Consider the following 13,734-nt stretch of genomic DNA (forward strand, 5'->3'; position numbering starts at 1 on the left):
CACAGACCTGAACACTCACAGCTCCTATTAGTGAGACGCCAATGAGGTTCAGGCTTTACCTTTTCTATATTTTCTTTCTTCACCCATCCTGCGTCTGGTGATGGTGGCATCCTTCCGATTCCTGGAAGTTCTCATCTCAAATGATGTGTTCTAGATCTAAAGCAATTTATACCAATTCACAACAAAAACAGACTTGCGTATACTCGGTGTGGTATACTGTGAGCAGACAACATGGACCTGCAGAGGCTCATAAACACAGCACAGATCATCAAATGCTCTCTGTCCTCCCTGGAGGAGGTTGCCAACTCCAGGTGCATCAGAAGAGCCAAAATCATCCTCAAAACTCCTCCCACCAAGATCATCATTTGTTTACTTTAATGCCTTCAGGCAGTGTTATAGATTGATGAAAGCCTCGACCACCAGGACAAAAACCAGTTTTTATCCAGAGGCCATCAGGGCTTTCAACTTGTGCATGTAAATCACATTTATTTCTATTGTAGCAACAAAAGTCACTTTAATCTTGTGCAGTTTTACCTGCTATTGATAACTTTTATATGTATATTTATGTTATATGTTTATATAAAATAAAGGACCTAAACCAAGTTGTGTTGGTCATTGTCAATCATCAAATGCTTATTGTGAGGCAAAGTCAGGGGACAAAGCTGTGAGGCAGGAGGTTATAGCTAAATGTTGACGGACGAAATAGAAGCAAATACTCCACAACATCCACGTGCAACTAAATATAGCCAAGGTTTTCACTTTGAGACTGTTTTGATCCAAACTGTGCTCACATTACAAAGACACAGTTGAGCAACAAGAGGGTAAAAGTGTCCTGCTCACTAGATGAAGTGTGAAACTAAAGCCATTAAGCTTCTATTCTTCATATCTGCTCCATAAGAAGATGTGATAAATGTTATGAGAAAGAATAGTAGCAGTCTGACAGTGAATAAATAGATGGATGTACATTTCTAAAGGACATTAAATGGAAAAGACATAACATAAAGTATCTTGAATTCATAGCAGCTGCAATAAAACATTTCAATTATTCGCTCTAGGCTTGTAGTTTAAAGAGACAGTAGTTCTGACTAAAGCGTCCCATCTTGTGATCTAATAATACACGCCGACTTCACTGCTAATGCAGTTTTTAAAGTCATGAATATAAAATTTGAGCATTAACATATTAATTTCTTGGAAAGCGCTGACCTGATTGGCACAGTGGTTTTGTCTGCTTGTAAAACAGTCTGTCTACATGGGGAAAAACACGCAGCACCTTCAGCATGACCGGCACCGAGGGCGGCTTGTGTGTGTCTGTGTGGGACTTCATCAGCCATGCTGCTTGGGGCTAATCTAACCTTTCAGTCTGCTCTCTAAGGATCTCCTCTCATTCTGGCTTTGCACAGCCTGTCACCGTCTCCAGCTAAAGGAGAGATAAAACATACAGTCCTCATTGGCTTTCTTACAATAAAAGCTGCCTACTTCACTGACGTCTGTAACCTTTTCCCCTCTGTGAAGAAAAGACAGGTTGCACTGGGTGATGTATGAAAGCCTTCTCAAGATTTTTGTAGTGTATTTAGACAGAATATCCCCTCTCTTTTCTTCTTTTTTTTTTTTGCTAACAATGATATTTAAATAAAAGATCATGGTCCAGAGATAAACAAGTCTGCACTTTCGCTTCCAGCTAAATTCAAATGTCATGCTCACAACCACGAAGCTAACATCCCGAAATGTTTAGCGGCTGCAGCGCTTGTCACGTTCAGGGTGCCAAACTGCTAACATTTACTAAACATGACTTCAGTTTTCAAACCATTTGGCCATAAATTACATAAGCTTGTCCTCTAAAGTAAAAGATACAATCAGGATGAAGCCGGTTTTATTTTTTTACCAGCAGATTACAGCACTTTGCAAATTTATTCATACCGTTTTAATTTGTTTTTGTCACAAACCTCAAGGCATTTTGTCTGGGTTTTATCTGACTGAGCGACAGAAAGTGGGAAATAATTGTGAAGTGATAGAAAAAGGACATGATGTTCACATTTTCCTCAAATACAAATCTGAAAAGTGTGATATGAAAACAGCGGACACCCTTTGATCTGAGGTTCAGTATTTGAAAATGTATCTGTTTGCATATTTTCTTGTAGCTCATTTCTAAGGCCCACTCCTCAAGGTTTTTTGTTATTAATAGGAAAGTTTTGTAACGGTTTTTGCCCTGCAGCCACACGGAAACAAACTGTTTTGTTTAAACTTTGAGATATTAGGCCAACCCCTGTGGGCAGGGCCTAAAATATTCAAAGAATTTAAGTCTCGCAACAGATTATTTACTCAGTTTATGTCTGGAATTTGAGCTAGCGATTGTGTCAGCTGACTATGCTTCATTCAATCTAAACTAGGTGTGTCCAAAGTGTGGACATTTGTAGCCATCAGAATTACTTTGAGCGGTCTGCAAACTCCATTCAAGATGGAGGATGTGATTGAAAAGCCATTTAGGGGCTAGATTTTCACACAAGATCTTTTAAACAAGATGCAAACAAGTTAGCATCTTAATAATAATGAAAATAATGAGGAAACTTCCAAAGGATGTATCCAAATTTAAATTTTTACAGAAAAGATTTAAAGATGTACAACTTGGTTTTGGCCTGTCGGATAAACTAATATTTGTGGTTGTATTATGACAAAAATGTGGACATGTTAAAGCATCTGAAATCCTTTTACAGGTTTCTGCAGCTTGAAAAGCTTTTGATCAAACTGAAGGTGAATGGCTCTCTAAAAGTATCGGCAGGCGTGACAAGCTGCGATAGGAGAGGATATAAATAATAACGATAGAAATGTGTAAAAGGAGGAAGGTGGAGGGAGGAGGCAGTCAGAGGGGAGATGATGGTTGAAAGGACGGAGTGAAAGAAATGTATCATCTTTAGCCTCTCATTATGGGCCGGCTCCAAGAACAAGACAAGACATGTTTCTGACAGTGATGCCTTTTCACTGTCAGCATGCAAGTCACCTGGATATGAACTGTTTTACTTGTGTGAATTAGAGTCAAATGTACCTAGAAAGAAGGAAAGTAATAATTTATGGCAACAATCGGGAATGGCTTTATCGATCAAAACACAAGGGTCAGATTCAGTTCAGTGATAAAGTTAGAGTTCATTTTATGAGGTTAAATACTTATTTGAGAGGCAAATTAACATTTTAACATCTCAATTTAAGATTGAGTTAAAACCAAAATTGAAGTTTGTTTTTGTCAATCAGTTCCTCAGTTAAAATCCTTTATTAAATTATTTTCCTTATTTCACTTAATGTGAAAGATATCTTTGGACCCCTGATCTTGTTTTACTTTTTCCTCATTTGGCCGATTAAAGCATAAAGTAGAGCTCCAAAGTGCAGGCTGACAGAAAACATGAGTCAGCATTTGCAAAAACAATTATCCGGCATATGAGTCGCATCTGTGTCGGTATCTCTCCTACTCAAAGTACTTTGGGTTGGCAGAAATATAACAATGCATCATCTCTCGTCTTCTGGAACATTAATCGACTTTATTGTATAAAGTTTCGGGATAGAAACAAATTAACAGAAAACAAATGTGGCGAAATACAAAAGTAGTAAAGAGAAAACCATGCAACTAAATGTTCCACGCATTTTCAAACAGCGATTTAAAGTCATAGTTTTAATTAATTGAACCATATGGTAATCCATGTGGTTTACCATATTGATTCATTCAGTTTGTTTCATTCAGGTTAAAGAATAAACAGGGTGATATTTATCCAGAACAACAGATAATTTGTCCAATTTATTGTTCTGCTGCTCATCTTACAAAGAGACCATCTGAGGAAAAGAAGAACAGAGTGGAGGCTGTTGAGGAATAGCCCTCATTAGAGAGATTATTATTTCTCTCTCTTTGTATCTCAAAAACGAGAAAATGACTCAACTTATGCAACCATAATAAGACAAACAGCAAAAAGTATTTATCGTGTTGTGCTCTACTTTAATTTGTTAGTGGGAGCGTACGTTTCTTGGCTCCAAATTACATACCCAAACGCAAACAGTCAGTGTTGACTTATTATGACTGACAATGAATAAAATATGGGCTGAGTCATATTTTATTCATTGTCATTTTATTCACTGTTAGCGAATGTTTAAAAAGTAAGAAATAAACAGGAAATTAGGATTTCGTTAAAAAGTTTGTGTCTTTCAGTAATTAATTTCAAAATGTATGATGATTTTGACTTACAGATGAAATTTAGCTTAATCTTATAGCTTACATGCTAATGTTTCTGGTTGTGAATTGATTATATTACACTACAGTTTAATCTGAGATTAGATGTATTCTGCCCTGTTGTTTTCCATCTCTTGTTTTGTTTAGTTCTCTACTGATTAGCTTTATAATGATGCTGATTTTATTTTCCAGTAGGACTTTGTATCTACCTACATTCTCAAAGTACCAGTAATTTCTTTGATGACCAGCTGCAAGGAAAACCTGTAGAGTCAAGAGGTGCATAACAGATGAATTTGTACAGAAGAAAACAAAAAATGAAATATATATTTTTCCCTTTGCCTGTACAATCAATAAACTTGGAAATAAACTCTGAAATGCAATTAGTCTGTTAATATTTAACAGTTTTTTGTCTAAATAAACCCAGATAATAACGTGTTGCTTTGGTAGCAGTGTAATTACTTTCACTGGTCTTTGTCTCGCTGCAAACTTCCGTCTTTACCGCGATGACTCCTCAGTTTAAACTCCTTTATTTGGTTTCCCAGTGAGGCCGCTGCTCTCCCCCAGCTGCGTGGTTTGTGAGGCGCGCCGGCTCGCGCAACAACAAAAGAGAAAAGATAAGCAGAAGGTTTTAAAAGTGTCATTCAACGTGTAAATTCTCAGCATGCCCCCTCTCTGGGGGTCTCTTTTGATGTCCCTTTTTATATTTCACTCATGCAGTGTTGGCATTTGCATCTCAAGGCGAGAACACGGATCAATCATGGCGGGGAGGAAACCGTTGGAGTGAAAGAATGAGGAGAGGTTTTAAAAATGCCTCGATGATTGGCTGCTTGTGCGAAGGGTTTGTCAGCAGCGGTATTTCACGCCAGTTGCTGGATTCAAATAAAACAAACCAGCTGTCACCACGGTGGCTAGCTGGTGCGTTTTGTATCTGTAAGATTAGACTCTATAATCAGTGTGATCAATTGCAATGATCATCAGTGACGATGGCAGCTACAACAGCACACCCACTCTAAAGCTGGCTGGTTTCAGCAGCTGGAGCGCCCGCAGACACATGCTATCATTACTCCAATATGATGCCTGTTGCTCAGCTGCCTGTCAAGCTGAATTCCCCTGAACAAGGCGTGCGTGCATGTGTGTGTGTGTGTGAAGCCTTGGCCCACTTATCTCATCCATCAGAGGATTTCAGTACTCCGCCTGTCAGTCAGCAATCGCTCACTGTCGCCCCGACCGGGCTTGCCGATCATCTATCGTGTTTGGAGAAACGTGAGCGTGAGAGTGCACGAGCATCAGTCAGCCACTTCCTGACACGTACTGCCGTTGATGTCTCAGTTGGTGTCAGCAACTCCACTTTTCATCCTAAATGTGTCTGCGGTGGGCGATGAGAACCGTTACAGGGCCATCTTTAAGCGGAAGACCTCCGCTGGTGACATCATCGCTTCGGTTCACAGCTCTAAATCTCTCCGAACAGAGAACACCCTAAAGGGACAGATAATAAAATCTGGCCACTGTGTAATAATACAATTCCCAAATGATCTACAGAGAATGTCAAACTCCAGCCTTGTTTAAGCTTAATGGAAATCCATTTAGTCATCTTTCAGTAAAATACTGCCTAGTTTCACTCATCCTGGTCTTGATTTTGTCTGTTGTTGTTTGAAACTAATCCTGGGCTCACAACTTCTGCTGTAGTTAACTGGGATAAAGGCAGAATGGTTACTGGAAAGTGGGTGAACAAACAAAAAGTGATATTACATGTCCATGGATCTAGTTTCTGTAAAATCCAGTCATTGTGACTGAGCATCTTGACAAATAGTCTTCAGTTCATTCAAAAGACTGCAGAGAAGTTAAACTACATATTGAATGTTAGTTTCCCAACTTATGATGTTTTGTAATAAAAGATGGTGCATAGATTAGTCTGCAGATGAGTTACTTTTTTTTAGCACAACACAGTAAACCAAAAGATTATGAACACCCAGTGTATATTGATTACACCTTCTGGCAATTTAGATGCATTCAGTAGATTAGAACATAATTGAAAAGCTTGTTATACAAACTTTAATACTGAGTGAAAGACATTATACAGCTTATTTACACACAGATGGATATTTGTGACATTTAAAATTGGAATATTTCATAAGATCAATTAAAATATATTCTTAAAAATGTATTAAAAGCAGATTTAATACATGCTTTTAGATTACTTTAATCTGACAAAAGATCTTAATCAGGATATTGTAATTTATTGAACATGACTGAAGTCTGTTCTTATTTTCAGAGACAGGTAAAGCATAGCAGAGTTTATCCTGGACGGTATGGGCTTGGAAAGGAGTGGAAAAATGTTAATAAACCCACCACAAATCGACTCAAATGTGTGGGTTAAATACTTCTGCATTCCAGAAACATTAGTGTATGCAACTGAGAAATAGAAAATATAAGTGTCTGATGCCAAGATTATCCTGCGATGTTATTTTCCCCCAACTACTTTTAAGATTCCAGTTAGAGAAAAGCCTTGAAGATTTTAAATTCCAACTTTATTCCCACTGGGTTCCATAAATTCAGGGATCCTGTTGGCCCAAATGGATCACCCAGAGGGAGCATTAAAGACAGTTGTCAAAGTATTATCCATCTGAACATTAGAATAATTCACTGCGGTTTTGTTATATTCTGTATCTGTACTGTCGCCACCTTTTTCCAACGAGGGAAACTAATGGTTTGGACCATGAACGCTTGACTCTTGACAGGAACGGGGATGGCTTCTGATAGGAATTTTAATTGTGTCACCTCAGAACATGAGGTTGGACTTAATTGGTTAAAATTTCCAACTTTGCCCAGGATGTCACTAAACCATACACGCTGGACCTTTAAAAATCTCCAGAGAGGCGCAGGGTTAAATTTCTAGATTTTATGTCTGACTTGTGAAGCATAAAACTATAGACTTAAGTTTCAGAGCAGGCAAAACAAAAGATAAAACACTAAAATCTGTCTATTCTTAAAAAATTTATTAAAAGCAGATTTAATACCTGCTTTAAGATTATTTTAATCTGACAAAAGATTAAGATCTTTTGTCAGATCTTAATCTGACAAAAGATCTTAATCTTAAGGTCTAAACTATAAGGTGTGTATAGTATAAGGTACTATACACACCTTATACTATACACAGCTGTGTATAGTATAAGGAGCTATACACACCTGTGTTTAGCTCCTTATACACAGGTGTGTATAAGGAGCTATTTTCCTTGAGTAGCTGCGTAGCAACACAATCCCCTCTGAGCTCGGCCAAGTTTGGACGCGGGGAGCAGGAGGAGAAGCCAACGTCTTAAATGAGGTTTATCAAAGCAGACATACTAATATTTGTTTCCCACCAATTCCATTTAAAGTGACAGAGCTGGTGTGTAAACAGCTGGTTTGTGCGCGTTCCCAGGGGGATAGGTATTAAAAAGGAAAATCCAAAATGCACACAAAACAGCCATCATCTTAATGAGGGCTTACAGGAGCATTGGAGGCTGGTGCACTATTTGCAAATAGCTCATCAGGAATCAAACACAGGAGGCAGAAAGCTCGGCCTTCACTCAGTTTCATATTTCACAATGCTTCAGATTTTTCCAACACTTAAAGTACCTTATTTATATTCCATCACCTTATGTCGCATTAGGATTTCCTCTGATCTCTTGTCAAGGGGGCATGTGACCGTCCTTCAAAGTTAGCGAGTCAACAGTAATTCAAGTGGAGCAGCGTTTGATAAAATGCATTTTCAATTCCGTATCGTTGCATCTAATTTATGTGACAATTTCAGACACATTTTATCATTTAGTGTTGGAACATTTTGCTTTAATTGTAATTGCAAGTCATTTAAGACAACAATTTATCAATGCAGTCACATAAGATACCTGTTGCAATATATAATTACTCTTTTGTGGTTTACAGCTTAAAGCTCTGAAAGGGAGGCTTTTTACTGGACGCATCTGCTGAAAATATCCAGAAGGAGCAGAGATGTCCAGGCCCCGAAGGACACACTGCCGAAACACAAGGTTTGTCCACAATAATGAATCACAGCTCTTTCAAGCAGGCAGAAATTATCACAGAAATATTTCCAGAAATTTCCAGCAGCAAAGAATCTATGATTGAAAAGGAAAGTGCTGTTTTCAGAGAACGGACAGATTAGCTCAGAGAAATGTTTTTAAAGTTATTTATTGGTATATATGAGAACAAAACAACCATGAACAGAACATGACAACAGGTTTTTAGTGTGATTGGTTATTTTGTTAAACACAGACCACTACACAAATCAGCACAGTTTGGCATGCTGCAGCAATCCAAGTTGCCATTTGGAGTTTTTTCTACTTTCTGTATTGCATTGTATTGATGCATTCAGAATATTAACTCGGCTGATTTCAAGTTTTCCTGTGCCATTTCCAAATTTCAACACAGTGTAAAAAGATTTTAGAGGGTTGACTTATTTTGTTTTTAAAAGCACTTCCATGCTTGTGTACAGCTTTTGCCTTGTTAGTATTCCTCAAAACTATGCTGTCACCAAATTCAGTCCTCCTCCACAAATATCCTCCAAAAGGGATTTATGTCCTCCAGTATTAATTACTGAAATACCAAAACACACATGCACACATGATATGTCTACTGAATCATATTGTTAAACTTAAATAAGAAATATTTTCAGTCACTTACAGTCGCATTTGTTCATGTTTCACCTTTAAAACCCTCCTGTTGTCCTCGGGTCAAAATGACCGAGATTTGTATGTGTTTTCCCTATACACAGAAAATGAGGACAACAGGAGAGTTAAATCACATATCGTAAATTTTGGCTCAGTAGGATTTGCATAATCTTTCTGACTAGCAGACAAATAAACAACTGCTGACCTCAAGTCTTACTGTATCAGAGGAAAAACGGTGCACTTGTTAGGATTCTTCTAATATGCTATGATTGACATCATGATACAGAAGTTAACCGTTACAGTAATTTTTACATCGTCACGTACATCAAGATGTGAAAATCACTATAATGTTTAACTTAATTACATACATAATGACCTGCTTGCTTTCAACTGAAAATAAAAGAAAAATAATTTCTTGTTGCTGAAGACATAATATATTTTGGCTGAAGGATTTCAACAAAACACTAAATAATTTGTTGTACTGATAATCACTTATCAGTACAACAAATTATTTTGTTGTACTGATAAGTGCAACAAAATAATTGTTGCAAAGATTTTTAGAAAACATATTCACAGCATTGATTTAGTTTGTAGGCTAACCGCTAATATGCTACCATGTTAAACATGCTAAGCTTTCTGTCTGATTTTGTTTTCACAGTGATTTTCTCGTTTTGACTCACATACGCTTTGATGTTATTAAGTAAATAAAAGATTCAGAAAATGTGAAAAAGGTATGAGGAAACTCAACAGTAAAGATTGGTCTGTATTGTTGCATTTATTACAGTTTCTTCAGCTAACTAGCTAGCTGATAGCACAGTACAAAAATTGTGAAATAACTTCCTCTTATGCAAAGTATTCTACTGAGCAAAATGAAATTAATCTGATCAAAAACAAACTAAAATTTGAACAATGTTGGGAAAACAAAGGTTGATTCAGCATAGCTAACGAAAAAGTGAAACAAATTTGATTTGCTAAATTCGATCTGAGGATGCTTTTTAATGGTTTTGATGTCACTATCACACAAAAACACAACTTTTACTGGAACAGCAAGTAATTTGTTATGCATAGCTTTGATAAGCTGTATTATACCTTCATTAAATATTCTTGTTTTATTCACTTACATTACAAATGTACAAAGTCAGTCCCTAAATGTTCAACTTGCTGAAGATTAATAGCATATTAGCACTTAGCTTACTAGCTAATTGAACTGAGTTAAAAATTGCTTTTCACAAGTAAAACAAATGATTTAATGTTGTGTTGATATCCCTCAGGGAAATTATATTACTAAGCATTAAAATAATAATGCTTCTGGTGTTTTGATGAAACTCTGTAAAAAGTCAGCACTGTTTCATTTCAGCATACATAGTCGATCATCACATTAAAACTGTAATTTTGCCCCAAAATTTAAGTTACAGTGTTGTGAACAGGTCACTAAATAATGCCTCACCGACAATATAGTTATATTTCTTTTTAAATATTGCTGTTATTGCACAAGGTGCCTTATAAACAACCAGCGAAATGCCAATAATCTTTAAGGCCCGTCATTATTTTCCTCAAATGGTTTTAAGACGTTCCTCAAGGAAAAATTTCCTCCCGGGTTCTTTATGGTGTGTCGTAAATCACCAGGAACATGAGTTTTCTCACACTGAGATATCAGTCACAGTTTTATAGCAATCTCTATCTAAACTCCAGTTAAAATAAATGTCATACAAAAATCTTTCAATTAGTTTTTACAGCATATAGGGTTCAAATAGCTCTGTAAACTTGAACAGGTGTGCAAAAGAAGAAGAACAAAAAACATAATTAACCTTTAGTTGAGACAATTTCAGTCCAAAGCGCCTGTTGTGGAGGGTTTAATCGGGGTATAAGATGAAGCCAGAGAAGGTGCTGTACTTGTTGTTGTTGCCCCCATGTGCTTTTCCGCCATCCAGCTTAACATACACCTCGTCTCCAGAGTCCAAATGTAGCACAGCACTGTTACTGGCGTAGTCATAGTTCTGGTCTGCATCTTGGGCTATGGCGCTGGCCCGGACCTGGTTCAACAAGATAAAAAGAAACTCACGATGTAAAGACCGAGTGGAAAAGTTCACATGCACCTGAGAGGCAAAGTAAAACAGCAGTGGTGTGGAAAATTGTTAGATTCTAATTTTAAACCTCCAAATGTTGATTCAAGAGGAAATAAGTTAGCATTAAAGCTGCAGGATGTAATCAAATTTGACTGGGCTGCTTAGAAAAATTTGAATTGAACCTATTCATGAACCTATCATGAATATCTACCAAAAAAAGGCCACAATTGAATAAAATGAAAAATGTGTAAGTCATGGTTTCAAATGGTAAACTTACATTTGTTATACATAATATTATTCACTTATTATTTCAGGTTCAGGTTCACTGATTTAAATTAGTGTTACTAAACAGATGACAAGCAAAAGTAACTGTGAACATTATTTTATAATGTTTCACAGGAAATAAACAATATTTACAGAACACTGGAAAAATCATACATGATTTCATCTTTTAATAAATTGTAATACATAATACATTAAAAATACAGATAAATTGATTCATTTGTTTGTGTGTGTATTTTTTTTCAGCATTTTTAAACCTGAATTTTCTCATAAATTATAGACATTTTTAGGATGTTTTAAATTGCCACTATACCTCATCAAGTGGACCCTAACCTTTGATTGGTTAACATTTTGTCTATGGTAATATGATATTACTTTAATATCAGAGCAAGTATGAAACTTCTGTCACAACCGTATTAGATCATATAAATTAATAATAAAATATCTCTTAATGGGCATCCAGCCATCCCTTATCGATTCCCGGGGGCCTTGGGTGACGGGATTAGGTTGAGGGGCGGAGTTGCCCATAGCAACCATGTTGGATTTCTAAACATCTTAAACTACAAATGAGTGATTTTCAGTGATGATTGGATAATCATGTATTCAAAAATATTATTAAATAGGTGTACATTTATTTTAAATATTATTTAAATAATCAGGTATAAATCGTTTTTTGTTCTACGATGTATGGACTTGTATTGTGGCATTTTTGCCCTCGAAATGCGTCAATCTGCAGCTGTAAATGAAAAGAGAAAAGAAAAAACTCATCCGGAGGATCGCTGCGTTAAGCACCTTTTATGGAAATGAGAGCAGACAGAACTAGAAGCGAAGGTTGAATTTATTTACTCATTTAAACTGTGAAGTTAAAGGGATTAAACGGGAGGTTTGCGCCACGCACTTGGTGCGTAAAGTGTAACCCAGCTTTTTAATTTTTTATCAACTTTTCGAGAAGAGAACCGGATTGAAATAAAGCTGTTTGATCAGCTAAACAAGCTTGAAACCTTATCCTAAAACTGTGTCCATTGATTAGAGCCACGCAGTGCCATGCATGCGCTCTGAGCTGGAGTCTACCTGTCCATTCTTGCACAGGTCGGCCCACATGCTGGTGCCATCCCCCCCGCGCATCAGCACATGGTAGGTGAAGAAGTAGATCCCGGACACATGACAGGTGAACTTCCCGGTGCTCTGGTCGTAGTGGTTCCCCAAGTTTGTGATCACGTCGTCAAATTTCAGCACCTCATATCCCTCATGCGGGTTCTTCAGACCCACGTAAAACGCGATCCTGTAGCCGCTCACCGTGGAGTTCACTCCGTCCCCCTCGCCCGTGTCACCGGCCCCCGCAGCTCCGGCTAACGCGGTGAAAGCCAGTTTATTGTCCCCGCGCTCTCCCGGTGGCCCCCTCGGTCCGGGGGGTCCAGGCTCTCCCGGTGGACCCCTGGGTCCGGGCTTCCCGGGTCGCCCGGGCTCACCGCGCGTCCCTTGCGCCATGGGCGGCAGCGGAGCGACTCCATTCACGTTCTGGCTCACCTCCATGGCGGTGGCTCCCCCCGGTTTGGGGCTGTATGGGTCACAAACCATCCGGCAGGTGCCCATCATCTCGTAGTAGTGAGCGGAGGTCTCCGGGGAGCGGAGGAGCAGCAGCGGGACAGCGATGGTCAGAGCCAGCAGGACCATGGCGACAGCGGTCACCGCGAAGACCACTGACCACTTCCTCCGGGCCGTGCGTGGACCAATGGACGCCAGAAAACCCGTCGATCCGCGCTGGAGGGCAATTGTGACTGTTATCAGTGGGGGGTAAAAAGACAGACAGAAACAAAAGAAGTGAAGTTGGGGAAGTACGCATAAGTGTCTCCACCGCTCCAGTCCGCGTCTTCAATCCCCTGGGCAGCTGTGACCGAGCGGGAGACGCGCGTCTTGGCTGGATGGAGGGGTGGCGCGCAGACAGCTGCGCACAGTTGCGTCCAGCTGTTTGCAAGAAGAAGACCGGAAGGCAGCACTTCAAATTAAAACAGCAGCGTGTACGCATGGATGGAGAGTCTGGATATCATTTGGAAAATAGACACGAACTGATGCTGTGAAAAGGAAATCTTGAGTTCAGCGATTCAAAGCTCTGCAAGTCCAGTAATGGACGTCAGTGCCAACTTTAACAAAATTAAGCATATTGTAAAGGAACATGTTTCCTTTACAACTTTATATTGGTTGATTAACCCTTGGGAGTCAGTGTTCTAAATGGCCGTTTTTGACTAATTTTTGATTTTACCTTTATATTTCTTAATAAAAACCATTAATATTGCTTTATGTGCTATCATTTTTTTCAGGACAGCCTGAACTTTGTCAATTTACACATATTTTTGTCATTTGGACATACTGACATTGCATTTTGGGCCTAAAATCACACAAAAAAAGAAAATTCGAGTAGGAAAAGTTTTTATTTTTGTCACTGTGAAACCCACAAATATGTATAACAAATATGTTTTATGGTTTAGAATTCTAAAGTATACTCTATATTTCAAAA

At 38.3% G+C, this 13,734-nt stretch overlaps 1 protein-coding gene across 1 annotated transcript; it reads right to left on the reverse strand.

Annotated features, from left to right (window-relative positions):
• Positions 1-8,376: 8,376 nt before the first annotated feature.
• c1ql2 (complement component 1, q subcomponent-like 2) lies at positions 8,377-13,090 on the reverse strand. The gene is made up of 2 exons (XM_008428315.2): positions 12,291-13,090; positions 8,377-10,904 (listed from the first exon to the last, which is right to left on the reverse strand). The coding sequence occupies exons 1-2, from the start codon at positions 12,891-12,893 to the stop codon at positions 10,725-10,727; spliced, it is 783 nt and encodes a 260-aa protein (XP_008426537.1). The 5' UTR covers positions 12,894-13,090; the 3' UTR covers positions 8,377-10,724.
• Between the last annotated feature and the right edge of the window lie 644 nt (positions 13,091-13,734).

This window comes from Poecilia reticulata, linkage group LG2, assembly GCF_000633615.1.
Source record: "Poecilia reticulata strain Guanapo linkage group LG2, Guppy_female_1.0+MT, whole genome shotgun sequence".
Lineage (NCBI taxonomy): Eukaryota > Metazoa > Chordata > Actinopteri > Cyprinodontiformes > Poeciliidae > Poecilia > Poecilia reticulata.